Genomic DNA, 13,888 nt, shown 5'->3' on the forward strand with positions numbered 1-13,888 from the left:
ACTCAGAGAGGGAAACACAAGAGTGCAGATTAGATTGTAATTGGTGGGTTTTTCTGCAAGCCCCATGATTCAGTGAGCACCTCTGCTGACCAATGCATCAGTGGCTGATAATAGGACTGGGTTATTTCGCTCCAAGTGCACTGCAAATAACCTCTTGCTAATAAAGAATGTGTGCTATTTGTTTTGCCCTCTTGTCAAAGTAATTATGAGCTTGGAGCAGGCCATGTGGATTTCATGGCTTTTAAGTTGAAACTGCCCAAAAAGTCAAGGAAAAGCAGCTGGAAGCATATCAGCATACTGTTTGCGCATGCTGTGACCTGCAATTTGCTTTGATTGTATGTTTTTGAAGAGCTCAGTGTTACTGATCTACAGCCAATTTTTGTCTGAATAGCAGAGCTGCACCTACTTTAAAATTTGAACATTTTCAGAGCTTTGATTCATTCATACTTTTATTTTCGACAGAGGAAAATCTTACCAACATTTTCATTTTTAGATATGCTTCCACTGCACATCTCCCATCTAGTACTGATTTATACCACCTAAACATGTTTTCTATTTATTTATAATAGAGATTTTGTAAAACCGGAAGATACCAAGCTATCTGGGCAGGCTGTTAGGTATTAGAGTGTTTTCCCAGTGTTGCATAATGTGTCACAGATGACTCGCTCATTTCCCAGAAGAATGCCACTACAGAAATCTTGCCATTGTTTTTGCCAAAACAGAAACACACACACACACACACACACACACACAGACAGTGGGAAAGATACATAGTTTCATAAAATACAGCCAGTAACTTGACACTTCTGCCAGCATTTGCACAAATGCTTCCCACCTTTTGCCATGGAGTTTCTCAGTTTAGACATACTTTACACACAGCCTTATCTGAACTGGGAGGGGGGTGGGTCAGTACAAAAACTGCCTCAAAAACTAAAGTTCTGTCAGCTCCTGCAGTGAGTTAAGGAAAACAGACAGCATAATTTTCCAAGCCAAACAAGACAAGCTGCTAATTCAGAGAAGCATTAAGTTTGATACATCTGTCTCTATAAAGGCACATTACTGAGGCATACTTCAGTCCAGCTGCTTCGGCCCTGACAGAAGAACCGACTTTAGGAGCAATTTGTCCTGTCAAACCCACAGGGCATACCTTGTGTCAGATTGCTGTTACACCGGCTGACAGGCAGTGCAGCATGTCGAAGGAGGTAAAGCCAGAGAGCGTGTCGCTGTATTCTGTGAGTGCTGCAGCAACCCCTGAACAGGAGGCGGTGTGCATCTTTGGGACAGGGGACTTGGGGCGTTCTCTGGGTCAACGTCTACTGCAGTCTGGATACAGGTTGGTGTATGGCAGCCGGAGACCTCACAGCTGCGGCCCCATTCCTCCAGGAGTTCAGGTATATGCTAGAATGTCTGGTGTAGACTGAAAAAAAAATAAATTCAGCTGTGTTTTGTAGAGGTTTTGTTGTTGGTAATTGCAAGGTGGAGATGATACAATTTAAACTGCAAACTTTGCTCTGTGTTTTCATTAACTAAACAATGTTACTGATCATTTGTGTGTAGTCCTATGTTTGTTCAGATTGTGCATGGTTACAATCTGCTGCACAATGTTCTCATCTTTCATGCAACATCTGAGAACATTTAAACTTGACAAATTCTGATGTGCAGAGAATGTCTTTGTTTACCTTTTTTGTATAAAATTTCGCCACAGACAGTATACTAATTCTTCCTAATTCTCTGGGTCTGGAACGTTGCCAGTATTTTGTTTTCCATCTCAGCCTAAAAAGAAAACAGTTTATCCACCGGTCATAATTACATTCTTGGGCAACATTCACAATACAGGTAAAGTGGGCCAAATCATGTATGGGACAAAAACACACATGCAACCTATATATCTGATCTTTTTATGACACTCTGAACAGCATGTATAATTTATTTTCATATCAGAACCAAGCCACTTTCATATGTGTTCCTAAATTAGATACATATATGATGTTTTTCAGAGCAACCTCAGTCTGAATTACAATGTCGCATTTCATCAAACATTTATTTCAGTGTCCTTCACAATAAAAGTCTTGCCACAACAGTATTTACGAACATTAAAGCAGACACTGCATAATTTTGTCAACTCTGATTGCACAACAGCTTCAGGATAGACACACACATGCTGACACATCTAGCATCCATATTTACTTCCACATATACACTGTGTTTATGTAATTAAATATCATGTCTTCATCACGTCTTATTCTGAGCATATGGATCACTTCATGTTTGTAGCCTTTTTATACTAGAGTCTGATGGTAGTTGCATTAAAAATATAACCACAAAACAATTGTACCTCAGCAAAAATTTTGAATTAAGCATTAAGATCTGCAGTATAAACATAGCCTTAGAGTAATGCAGGCTGGCAAATCCTGGGAAGGTTCCTCCCTATTCCATGTTTCTCCATTCGTGGATAATTGTCGTCATTGTGGTTCTCTGGCTTTGTAACCCTTTCTAAGACTTTCTTCTTGTCTGTACTTGTAAGTCTTTTATTGGGCTTGTTGTGTTGCTTTTCAGATCTTTCTGTCTTCTACTTGTCAAACAGGTTCTGTTTAAGTGAAAACTTGAATCTACATGTCTGGCAGTAATCATGACTTGAACACAGCTGTCCAACAACTGTGGTAAATTCCAGTTAATGATTCAACAGCGTGGATGGGGGGGGGGGGGGGGGGGGGGGTGGGGGGGAAAATAGTTTTGATAGTTTTTTCCCCCACAAATCCTTATTTTAAAAGAATGCTTTTTGGATTTTAGATTTAATAAAGTTATATTTATTTAATTTTAGTTAGATTTAATTTTGATTTAGTTTGTTTAATCATCTGAAATATTTAAGTGCGACAAAAAAGAAAAAGCAGAATAAATCTGTAATAAGGCAAACTCTCTTCACATGACTGTAGCTTCCAGCAATTATTCATGGTATACTGTCCACTTCAGTTAATACCTGTAGTTTCCATTTTAAGCAAATACCCATGTGCTTGAACAACTCATCAGAGTTAATTTGATGTAATTAAATGACACCACTAAAAGCAACACCAGTACTACCAGTACTATTGTATGTGGGATTTTTGTGAATGAGTAGTGTTGTGTTTGTGTATCTGACTGTACAGGTGATGAGCCACGAGATAGCAGCGCGATCTGCCAGTCTGGTCTTTGTTTGTGTTCACAGAGAACATTATGACTTTCTGGAGACACTTGCTCCTCATCTCAAGGGGAAGGTACTTTACTCTGCAATCACGTGACGTTATGCATCATCTGTGTTTATTTTCTAACTTTGTAACCAGTGCACTGATTTTCATTGCCTGGAAGGTGCTTGTGGATGTTAGCAACAATCTCAAGAAGAATATGTACCCAGAGGCCAACGCTGAGTTTCTGCGGAGGTAAGTAGAGATTAGGTGGGAACGTCTAATAGATGTGGTAAAGCCTTCAGTGGATGGCAGAGCATGAAGCTAAAGTTTATTTACTGTCCAGGTTAATCCCCGGAGCCCTTGTGGTGAAGGCATTTAACACCTTGTCAGCCTGGGCTCTTCAGAACGGACCTTCAGATGCCAACAGACAGGTACTGGATCTGTTTGAATTTTCTTGCCAGAAAAATATACTCAGCCTTTTTCTAAATAAATAATTTTTCTTTTTTTGGTGTGATCTTTTAGTTCAGTGTCAGTACACTAGTTGACAACTACTAACACTGAACTAAAAAAAACAATAGTTCTGTTATGTTCTGGCACAGTGGGTGCTACTCAAGAAGGGAAGAATCTCAGTCTTCAAACCTTAATGACTCACTTTGAAGCATTCATCTGACCAAATTTAAAGAAAATAATGTAAATTTAGGTAGTCATCCAACTGTCTCTCCTCTGAAAGCCACCTCTGATGTGTCTTTGAATCAATGAACTCCATACTTCCTCAGATCTAAGCTCAGCATCACATGTTTTGCTCTGTCTGTAGTGCAAAGCTGCAGAACATGTGGAGTTTTTTTCTGCTTTGTTTTGATCTGTTTGTTAGGTCTCAGAGGACGGTAAAAACCACACAAGAGTGTGCATGTTTATGCATTGGGGTGTTCTGTATTTGGAACACCATCAGTAACATCAGAAAGGTGTTGACTGAGCATTGTTATTTTATACCTGCTTTCCTCAACTAAATTTAGCTTTTCATACAAGAGTCATGCTTTCTTTGTACACTTTTATGTTCATTTCTCCAGAGTCAAACATATCCTTTCATCACTGTGTGTATCCAAGCATGAATACATAAATATTAAATTAACAAAGCTGTACAGAGTCTTCACATAGGAATTTTTTAGAGCTGTAAGAACCTCTTCATCCTCCAGGTGTACCTGTGTGGAAACAGTTCTGAGGCTAAGCAGGCGGTGGCAGAGATTGCCACTAAACTGGGCTTCAATGTTCAGGATAGAGGGTCTCTGTCTGCAGCCAGAGAGCTGGAGGACTTCCCCCTGCAGCTGTTCCCAGAGTGGAGACTGCCCATGCATCTCACCATTGGCCTTACTGCCTTCTTCTTCTTCTATCTTCTCGTCAGAGATGTCATCTTTGCATATGTTGACCAGGGGAAAGACAACTCCTTCAGAATCATGGTGTCCCTGGCCAACAAGGTGAAAAGAGAATATATAATCTTCAAAAGAAGCAATATATTATTTTTTAAAAACATGTCCCTCCATGTGTGTTCTATTAAGCATGAACTAGAGTGTTTTCTACTCATATTAATCTTCTTTTTCAGGTGTTTCCAATTGTATCTCTCATCTTGTTATCTCTCTGTTATCTGCCTGGAGTCATAGCTGCCTTCCTTCAGCTCTACAGAGGAACCAAATATAAGTCAGAAATAGATACTGATCAACATTTATGTGCTGCAAAGATATGCAATAGAAAGCATATTTAATATCTTCAAAATGTTTGCTTTAGGCGTTTTCCTGACTGGTTGGATCGCTGGATGTTGTGCAGGAAACAACTAGGTCTGATAGCTCTGGCCCTTGCTTCCTTGCATGTGCTTTATACCCTAATCATCCCTATAAGGTAGGTAACGATGATGCGGCACACATCTCCCTAATAAGTACATTTGAAAGTCCCTGTAATTGAATGTTTTTTTGTTGCTCTTTACTTTAAAAGATATTACTAATAATGCATCTCTATATCAAGCCTAAGTCTTTTGGGTGTTTTGATAGCAGCTCCTAAAACCAACAACTTTTTCATTACATCACTATTATTGGTCAACTTTAGATCTGTTTAATGAGTTCTCAACTAAAAAACTGTGATATGATAAAAAATCTTACAACTACATCTGGTCAACATTTAACAGATTCATGAATTATTAATGCAAAAATCATTTATTCCCACAATGTTGAGAAAGACAGTGTTTATGCCTATTAGAAAAGTTGTTGAGGTGTATTTTGCTCTAAATGTTTTTTTCTTCCCAGGTATTATGTAAGATTCAGGCTTGCAGCAAATACCATCTCACAGGTAATACATTTGAAAAACATTCCCTAACATTGCCTAATATTTCCTTGTTTTTATCAAAGAGCAAGCAATAAATATAGTTTAAATTCCTTTGCTTTCATTCTAAGATCAAGGAGAACAAAACGTCTGTATTTGACACAACCATGGGCTGGAGAACCGACTCATACTACTCCATGGGGATCCTGGGATTTGGCCTGTATCTCCTTTTGGGAATTGCCTCTCTCCCTTCTGTCAGCAACGCTCTCAGCTGGAGAGAGTTCAGCTTCATTCAGGTGGAAACTGACATGTTTATCTTATTTATATAGAATAGGTTTCCATCTATGGGTTTCAATATCTTCAACAAATTCAAACATGGACACTAAGTTGTCCTTAAACTATGTAAACCAGTTTAAATTTAATTTAGGCACATAGGTGACATAGGGGGCATTTAGCTTTTCACATAGTGCCAGGTTGATTTGGACAGTTTTTCTCCCTCAATTAACAAAATCCTGTGAAAAATACTTTTAGTAGTTTTGATATTGATGATGACCAAAAAAACAAAAGAATCTTTAAGAGATCAAGTTCTTTTCACTGCACTGTACTTTTTAATAATTTGTTTTACATTCAGTATGGCAGCTTCTTTTTTTTTTATCACATCTAGGCCACTTTAAAGAAAACACTGCCAATGACACAACTAACATGAAACTCTACCAGAGACTAATGAACTGCCATACCAGGCACCTCCATAACTTGGATATTGCATGTTTTTTGTCTGTTGCCTCTGTAAAGTAACCCCTCAGTTCTCTAATAATTTGAATACGAATCGAATTTTTAATCCAAAGAACTTCACACTCATTTAAAACAGTTCAATTAAGTGCCAATTCACAACACATGTTGTCTCAAGGCACTTCATAAAGTCAATTCAATCAAATCATACAGATTGCAAGTCAAATACATACATCCCATTTGATCCAAGTTATCAAACAATGCAGTTATATTCAGTTTATTATTTAAATTTTTACATTAAAAAATATTAGGTTGGTTTACTTGTAGCCTACATGCAAAAAGATATTTCAAAATCTGCCACAAAATTTTCAGTTCAGTTGCTCATTCTGATTGAAAATTCACAGATAGGATACTGATCCCAAAAAACGAAAATGAAAATGCATGCAGAAAAAGAGCGCTAAATAAAATCTTATCTGTGACTGATGAACACAGCTCAGATGAAAAATTGTTTCCATGTTCCTATTGGATGAAATACAGTTTAACTTTCAGCATGTTGGAGATATTTTCCTTTGTCCTTTTCCAACTCTTCTGTTGAATGTTTACCTTTTTTCTCATGTTGACCACCAAGAAATTCCACACTGCAGGAACCAACCTCATTCATAAATGTATCTGGGTCACATCACATTTGCTCACTCCGCCCTACTCCTTAACTCCAGCCCAGCAACTCTAAATGTTAAGTTATTCATCAAATGTAATTCAGGAGCATACATTATCCTGAGGTACAATCTTAAAGTTTTCTCTGTGCAGGTCATACTTTATGTAAATCTTCAGGGACATCTGTGGGATTACCTCTGTAAAACTCAAGATATGCTGGTGCATATGTCTCAGTAAAGGTCAGCTTGTTACTGCCATTCTTAACATGGACCACTGAAAAGCTGTGGGGAAATATATAATAAACTTCATAAACTTAATTAATAAATGGATGACACAAGCACAACGCCACACTTACTGGGACCCCTTACAATTCTGAATGGAACAATTATTGCTTTTTTCAATTCACATATTATTTTAATTTATCACAGTTTTTATGAGCAGTTAATTAGTAATCTCTGACTTCCTGTTACTCAGATGTTTAAATATGAGGTGACACAGGTGTTCATTTTTCTTAGCAGCTTGCTACTAGACTTAAGAAGAAACCAAGTTTGTCTTAGCACCAGACAGTGAGCTGGAAGATTAGGGAGGAACAACGTCTTCAAATGCTAACTGTTAGATATCTGTAGAAAAGAATGGCATTTAAGGGTCTCCAAGTTTCCATAACAACTGTTAGATGGTATTTACATGCCAACCTATTGTTTAAATTCTGTTTATACGAAGACTTTAAATTGAACCACATGCTTTAATCAGATTAGTCTAAACAAGAATGAACATGTGGAAAAGCACTACATGCCTACTGTGAAGCATAGTAGAGGTTCTGTATTGCTGTCACCTTGGCTCTCTTGGAAAAGATCTAAAACATATAGTTGGATTGAGATAGAAATGGACAACAGACACAAAATCAATCTTCCCCCATGGCCATTACATCTCCATATCTAAATTCTATCTGGAGAGATTGTGCAAAGACAAATGATCAAAGATTCCTCTTTCTGTTTGCACCACCCTTGTGAAATTATAAGTGAAAATGCTTAAAAGAGCCATCCTCTTGGCAGAAGTGGTTTGTGCAAAACTTTAAAGTGAGGCATCAGTATTTCTAGGATCAGTGATTTTGTAAAAATCTGTACTTCCTCGTTCATGCTTGTCATCTTCCGCTTTAACCAGACCTGGTCGGGGGTGCAGCAGAGTAAGTAGAGACACCCAGACTTCCCTCTCCCCAGACACCTCTTCCAGCTCCTCTGGGGGGTGCTCAAGGCATTCCCAGGATAGCTGAGAGACATAGTGCCTCCAACATGTCCTGGGCTGTCCCAGGGGACGGCCATTTAAATGGGATTTTGTTATTGCCGTTATTCCTTAATGGGATTTTCCACACTGAATATATCTATTCAAATTAAATATTTAGTTGTATTTTCCTAGATTGTTTACTCTGATATTAAACCACTGCAATAAAAAACAGTGGTGTACATTCATTTTTAAGAGTTGCCAATAACTATTGTAAGCCTTGTAAATGTGTGCCAAGATAATGATCTTACTTTATATTTTTGTTTTTCAGTCCAAGTTGGGATACCTGACATTGTTCTTCTGCACCTTTCACACTTACCTGTATGGCTGGGACAAGTTCCTTTTCATCTCGTACTACAAATGGTACACTCCTCCCGGCTACATGCTCTGTTTGGTGGTGCCCTCTGTGGTGCTGTTGCTTAAGCTCCTGCTTCTTCTCCCTTGCGTGGACAAAAGCCTCATCCGTATTCGGCAGGGATGGGAGAGGACCGATCCTGAGGATGACAGCAAGAAGTCACTGTTAGCGAAGGATTGTCAGAAACTGTAACAGACATAGATGAAAATACATTGTCTTTGGAGAGCACCCTAAATGTAATTCAACCAAAACAGTTTTGAGGCTGAACAAAAGAGAGCATACAAATAAAAGCCTGTAATAAATGTTAACATATTTAGAACCACATTTTAAACACCTTCATTTTATGTAAAGTTTAAAGTATTTTTCTTAATTATCATGGATAATTTTTATATATCTAAACATGCAGCAGAGTTAGGGCTTGCTCCTGCTGCCCAAAACCCCTCTGTAAATAAATTTACTGGTGGTTCCAGAAAAGATGGAGCCTGAAAACAGCTGTAAGTACAGAATAGTTGACCCATTATTTTAACTACAAGAGGAATTTAGTGCTTTAAAATGTTGACAGTCATCTTTTGGCATTTTTGTAATTTTTCAAAATGTGTACCTTTCAAACTGTTTTTCTCAAGTTCATATAACTGGACCTTAGACATTTGGATTCTGAAATATGAATGTAATTAATAAACAAATAGTATGTATTGAGTGAAAATGATAAATAAAATAAAAAAAATATATGTCTGTTAACTTAATGGGCACATAGCTTAATACCGTTTTCTAGCAATGTTTAGTGTAATGGGAAAAAATTGCCTTTGCTCTGACTCCTTAATATATGCTCCATGTTCTTGTCCATTGATGTCTCATTCAGCTCATTGTCTTGAAATCTTCAAACACTCCTTACTTCCCTCTGTATTTTAACAATAAACAATTCTTAAAAGTGAGGGCATTTTAGTTCATAGCAGTAAACAAAAAGTAATAGGACTCATTGTAATGAAGTCAACTTAATTACAACAATCTGTAAGCAAAAGTAAGGAACTCAAAAATTAGGTTCCATGGCAAAAGAGTTTTTTTGAGATTCCAGACACCTAAAACAAATCCTCATCTTTCTCTCCAAATGTAGCTACTTGAACATCTTCAGCTTCTTCAGCATTCTGCTCCCTCAGAATCCTATACACCATCATCAGTATATTCCTCTGATAAGCATTCTCAAAGCATACTCATGTAACTGAGATAGTACCCCCCTGTAGCTCTTTATGTCATGCACACACTTCATCATAACAAAATATAAAAAGTAACTAGCTGTAACTCACATATTTGACCCAATCTGGAAAAAGCATTGTTTTGGTAACAAAACATGTTACTGTCTAATAGAAAATATAAATTATTTACTACAGAAAATGGTATTGCTATTTAAATATTATTAATAAACAGTTTTGAAATCACCAGTGATGCATGATGTCCACTAAAATGGACTGCTAATTAAATGTTTTAATCACCATGAAATCAACATGTTGGAATTTATTATTTGTACCTTCGTTTTTTGTTTAAAAATATATATTTTAATCTATTAGGGTTTCACACTTGCGCTGACAAGATATTCGCCAAGTGCATTTCTGTCTGAAATTGTACTTACAGTGGATGGGTAGTAGGTGGCACTGTATGGAGTTACACGCTAGAGTCCTATGAACTGGGTTGTATGTACAGTAAGTTCACCATACACCACAATCATACAATAAAACAGCCTGTCAATAGTGTAGTGACAACTTTGCATAAAATGATTAATATAAAAGCCAAGTTTGTCTTTTGTGCGTGTTGCGCTGATCTTAATGTAACTGAAAATGTTTTCCAAAAGAGGACAAAAAGAAATTAAACCCTTAGTAATTTACTGCACAACAAAAACTCATGCAAGTGGAAGACTAGTTCATGGATGGTATGTGGGCTCTAAAAGAGACAGTGATTACATGTAATTTCACAAATACATGTAATAAGCATTTTTATTATTATTATTATTTTTTTAATTATTATTACTACTATAAGGGGCAGTTTTTGATATGGGCTATGTGGACAGATGACCAGAATACCACCTGCTATCACAACTTTCAGGAGATGAAATTCCTTTACATAACATGGCTATTAACATTGGGTCAATCCAGCTGTTACTTATAGATGAAACTGCCGACAGAAATGCTGTTCATACAACTGTGCCACAATTAAAACTAGCGCAAGACTCACATGTATTACACAACACAATGTAAACTTAAAAGAAAGAGTACACACAAGTAATTTAAAAAAATCAGCTTTAGACTATGTTCCATTCCTACAACTTGTAGAATATAAACTATTTATGTGTGTAATATAAACCATCTATGTATGTAACTGGCATGTGTACATAGAGCAGAGGGGTTCAAGCTTAGGGAGTGAAGCATAGAGTCCAAGGTCATAAATTGGGGAAGGAGACAAGACGGGAGCCAGACAGGACATGAGGTTATATTGTTGCTGGGGAGATATCTACAGACAGGATGGTTGTGTATGTGTGCTGCATAGTAGCGAGGGGTATATAAAGGTATTGTGGCCCCTACAAAACGGACAACACACAGACGTTTCCAGGTACCAGTGTAAGTGTGTGTCCCCTCTCTGAATTCAGATAGTTTTTTTTATAAACTTGTGGAAACGTACAACTGATCTCTGACTGAGGATTGTCCTTTGGGTGCCAAATAAAAAGATTCGGGGAGAGGTGAGGAGTAATGTAAGAGTTAACTGACGGCCAGTAAAGTTTTGCTACCTCAACAGACTCCAAAAACTTAAGCAACATCGACAGATTTACACTGCACATACTAAAGAACAACTCTTCTACCCATATTACTTTCACTTCATCCAGTTATGTCTCTTAAGCCAAGACATTAAAAAAAACTACAAATAAGTATGAATACAGAGATATTGGAAATATTCGGTCTTAGTGTTAGGGTGGGTACATTTTGATCCCAGTATTTTTCTTGAACTTTTCTGAAAGAAGGCAAATCAGCCATTTTAGGCCTGACTTTAAAGCAATGCACAAAAAGGCCTGATGAGTACAATTATGTAGAGCAAGCAAAAATCACTGAATGTGTCTTCACGCATGCTTGTTTAACTTAAAATGTGATGACTGGTGTTTTTTGAAAGGGAATTGGTGGTATGTACTTCCGTATTTCTACTTTACTGTAAAGACTCTGTGAAGTTCACTGTCTACATTGGTTTTCACAGGAAATAGGGTTAGGGTTATCTCAATCAATTAGAATATCATCATGAAGTTATTTTTTAGAGTAATTCAATTAGAAAAGTTAAAATTGCTAAAGAAGCTGTCAGCTCATTAACAGAAAGTTGAGTAGAAGGAAAAAAATAAGTATAAAAACATGCAAAAGCAACAGTGATGGCATCAGCCCTGAGAGGATTGTAAAGAATGCAAATTTACGAGTTTTGGGGAGATTCCCACAGTGTGTACTGCAGCTAAAATCTGTGGTTCAATAGCCACCACACACAGATGTATCAATGATGGTCTACAACTGTCAATCCTTGTGTTAGGGCACTCTTGAAGCAGAGACAACATCAAAAGCATGTTGTGGGATCAGTGATTTTGTAAAAATCTGTTATTCCTCATTCATGCTCGTTTTCTTCCGCTTTATCCGTGACCTGGTCGCGGGGGAGCACAGTAAGTAGAGACGCCCAGACTTCTTCTTCCCCAGACACCTCCTCCAGCTCCTCTGGGGGAGCCCAAAGCATGAAGTTTTCTTAACACCTCCTCAGAGCAGTGGCGGATGCTGGTCTTTCAAGGAGGGGAAGCTCAATTTCAAGATCGCTGATTCGCTTATTTCGCTGTCAATCAAAAAGGGATTCAACCTCAGACAGTTCATCCAATCATCATGCAGAAGCTGAGCGTCCGGGCCAGCCGAGGCCAGCCCACTGCCTCAGAGACGCTGAGTGTACGATGGGTGGGACAAAGCCTAGCATTTCTGCTTTGCTATTGAACTCACTGTTTAAAGTGCTGCGAAGCTGCGGGAATGAGTGAGAGGAAAGCCGCGTCGATACCAGTAATAAGAAGCTGATTCTGAACAAAAGTTGAGTGCGTCGTTGCGCATATTTAGTCAATGACATGTACACACAACAGTATATATTTGATCACTTATTTTTTGACATTTTAGGGGAAGCTGAGCTTCCCTTGCAGTCTTAGAGCAATCACCACTGCCTCAGAGACTCCATGCCATGATGCATTAATGCACTAATTCCTGCAAAAAAAGGTCCAGAACAAGTATTGAGTGTATATACTCAACAGTACAAGGGCTTACTCTTCAGTGGGCTGACATTTGTGAATAGAAAATTATTTTTATTGGTTTTATGTAGTCAGTCAGACTACTGACTGGTTTTATGTAAAATTCACATTTTCTGACTAACTGAATTTTGGGTTTTTATTTGCTGTAAACCATAATAACCAACATTAGAAGAAATAAAAGTCTGAATTGTTTCACCTTTTGAACTTTATTGCTGAATTTGAACTGAATTTTTAAAGATACTGTAATTTATTGAGATGCATGGGTATTGCATCTGTAAAATGAAATTCATACAAACTGTTCTCAGAATTCAGTTACTGCATAAATTAGAGTATATTATGAACCCTTTATGAGTTTGCTAAATACTCCCCACAACTATTTGTTTTGCTGTGTCTGTGTTCATCAATGCATCTGAATAAGAGCACAATCAGAATCAGCTTTATTGACTAAGATTGAATTTGACTTCAGTCTCAAACGCTCACAGCATACAGACATTAAGTATAAATATACACTGCTCAAAAATTTAAAGGAACACTTTGAAAACATATCAGATCTCAGTTGGAAAAACAAATTATACTGCATATTCATACAGATATGGAATGGGTAATGTGATATCAACCCACTGAGAGCTTAATCCGAAGTTGCAGAGAAATTTAAGATAAAAAACCGATGCCCAATTTGCTGAAATATCATTTAAGAAACTCAAAATGGTATGGCCCCCACGTGCTTGTATGCATGCCTGAGAAAGTCAGGGCATGTTCCTTATGAGATAATGGATGGTGTCCTGGTGTATCTTCTCAGAACCTGATCAGGACATCACTGAGCTCCTGGACAGTCTTTGGAGCAACCTGGTGCCGTCACATGGATCTAAACATGATGTCCCAAAGATGTTCTAATGGATTGAGGTCAGGGGAGCGTGGGGGCCAGTCAATGGTATCAATTCCTCCATCCTCCAGGAGCTGCCTGTATACTCTTGCCACATGAGGCCAGGTATTGTCATGCACCAGGGGGAACCCAGGACTCACTGGACCAGCAAAGGTAAATCTAGGGATTTCACCGTCATACCTAACAGCAGTCAGAGTCCATCGTTTATCCTGTACAGGTCTGTGTGT

At 37.9% G+C, this 13,888-nt stretch overlaps 1 protein-coding gene across 1 annotated transcript; it reads left to right on the forward strand.

Moving 5' to 3' along the window:
- The first annotated feature begins 918 nt into the window (after positions 1 to 918).
- LOC124866279 (metalloreductase STEAP4-like) lies at positions 919 to 9,978 on the forward strand. Its single transcript, XM_047361990.1, has 10 exons — positions 919 to 1,391; positions 3,144 to 3,251; positions 3,343 to 3,413; positions 3,505 to 3,592; positions 4,355 to 4,633; positions 4,759 to 4,853; positions 4,941 to 5,051; positions 5,453 to 5,495; positions 5,600 to 5,764; positions 8,401 to 9,978. The coding sequence occupies exons 1-10, from the start codon at positions 1,191 to 1,193 to the stop codon at positions 8,674 to 8,676; spliced, it is 1,437 nt and encodes a 478-aa protein (XP_047217946.1). The 5' UTR covers positions 919 to 1,190; the 3' UTR covers positions 8,677 to 9,978.
- The last annotated feature ends 3,910 nt before the right edge of the window (positions 9,979 to 13,888 follow it).

The sequence above is a fragment of the Girardinichthys multiradiatus genome, chromosome 3 (assembly GCF_021462225.1).
Source record: "Girardinichthys multiradiatus isolate DD_20200921_A chromosome 3, DD_fGirMul_XY1, whole genome shotgun sequence".
In the NCBI taxonomy this organism is placed as follows: Eukaryota; Metazoa; Chordata; class Actinopteri; order Cyprinodontiformes; family Goodeidae; genus Girardinichthys; species Girardinichthys multiradiatus.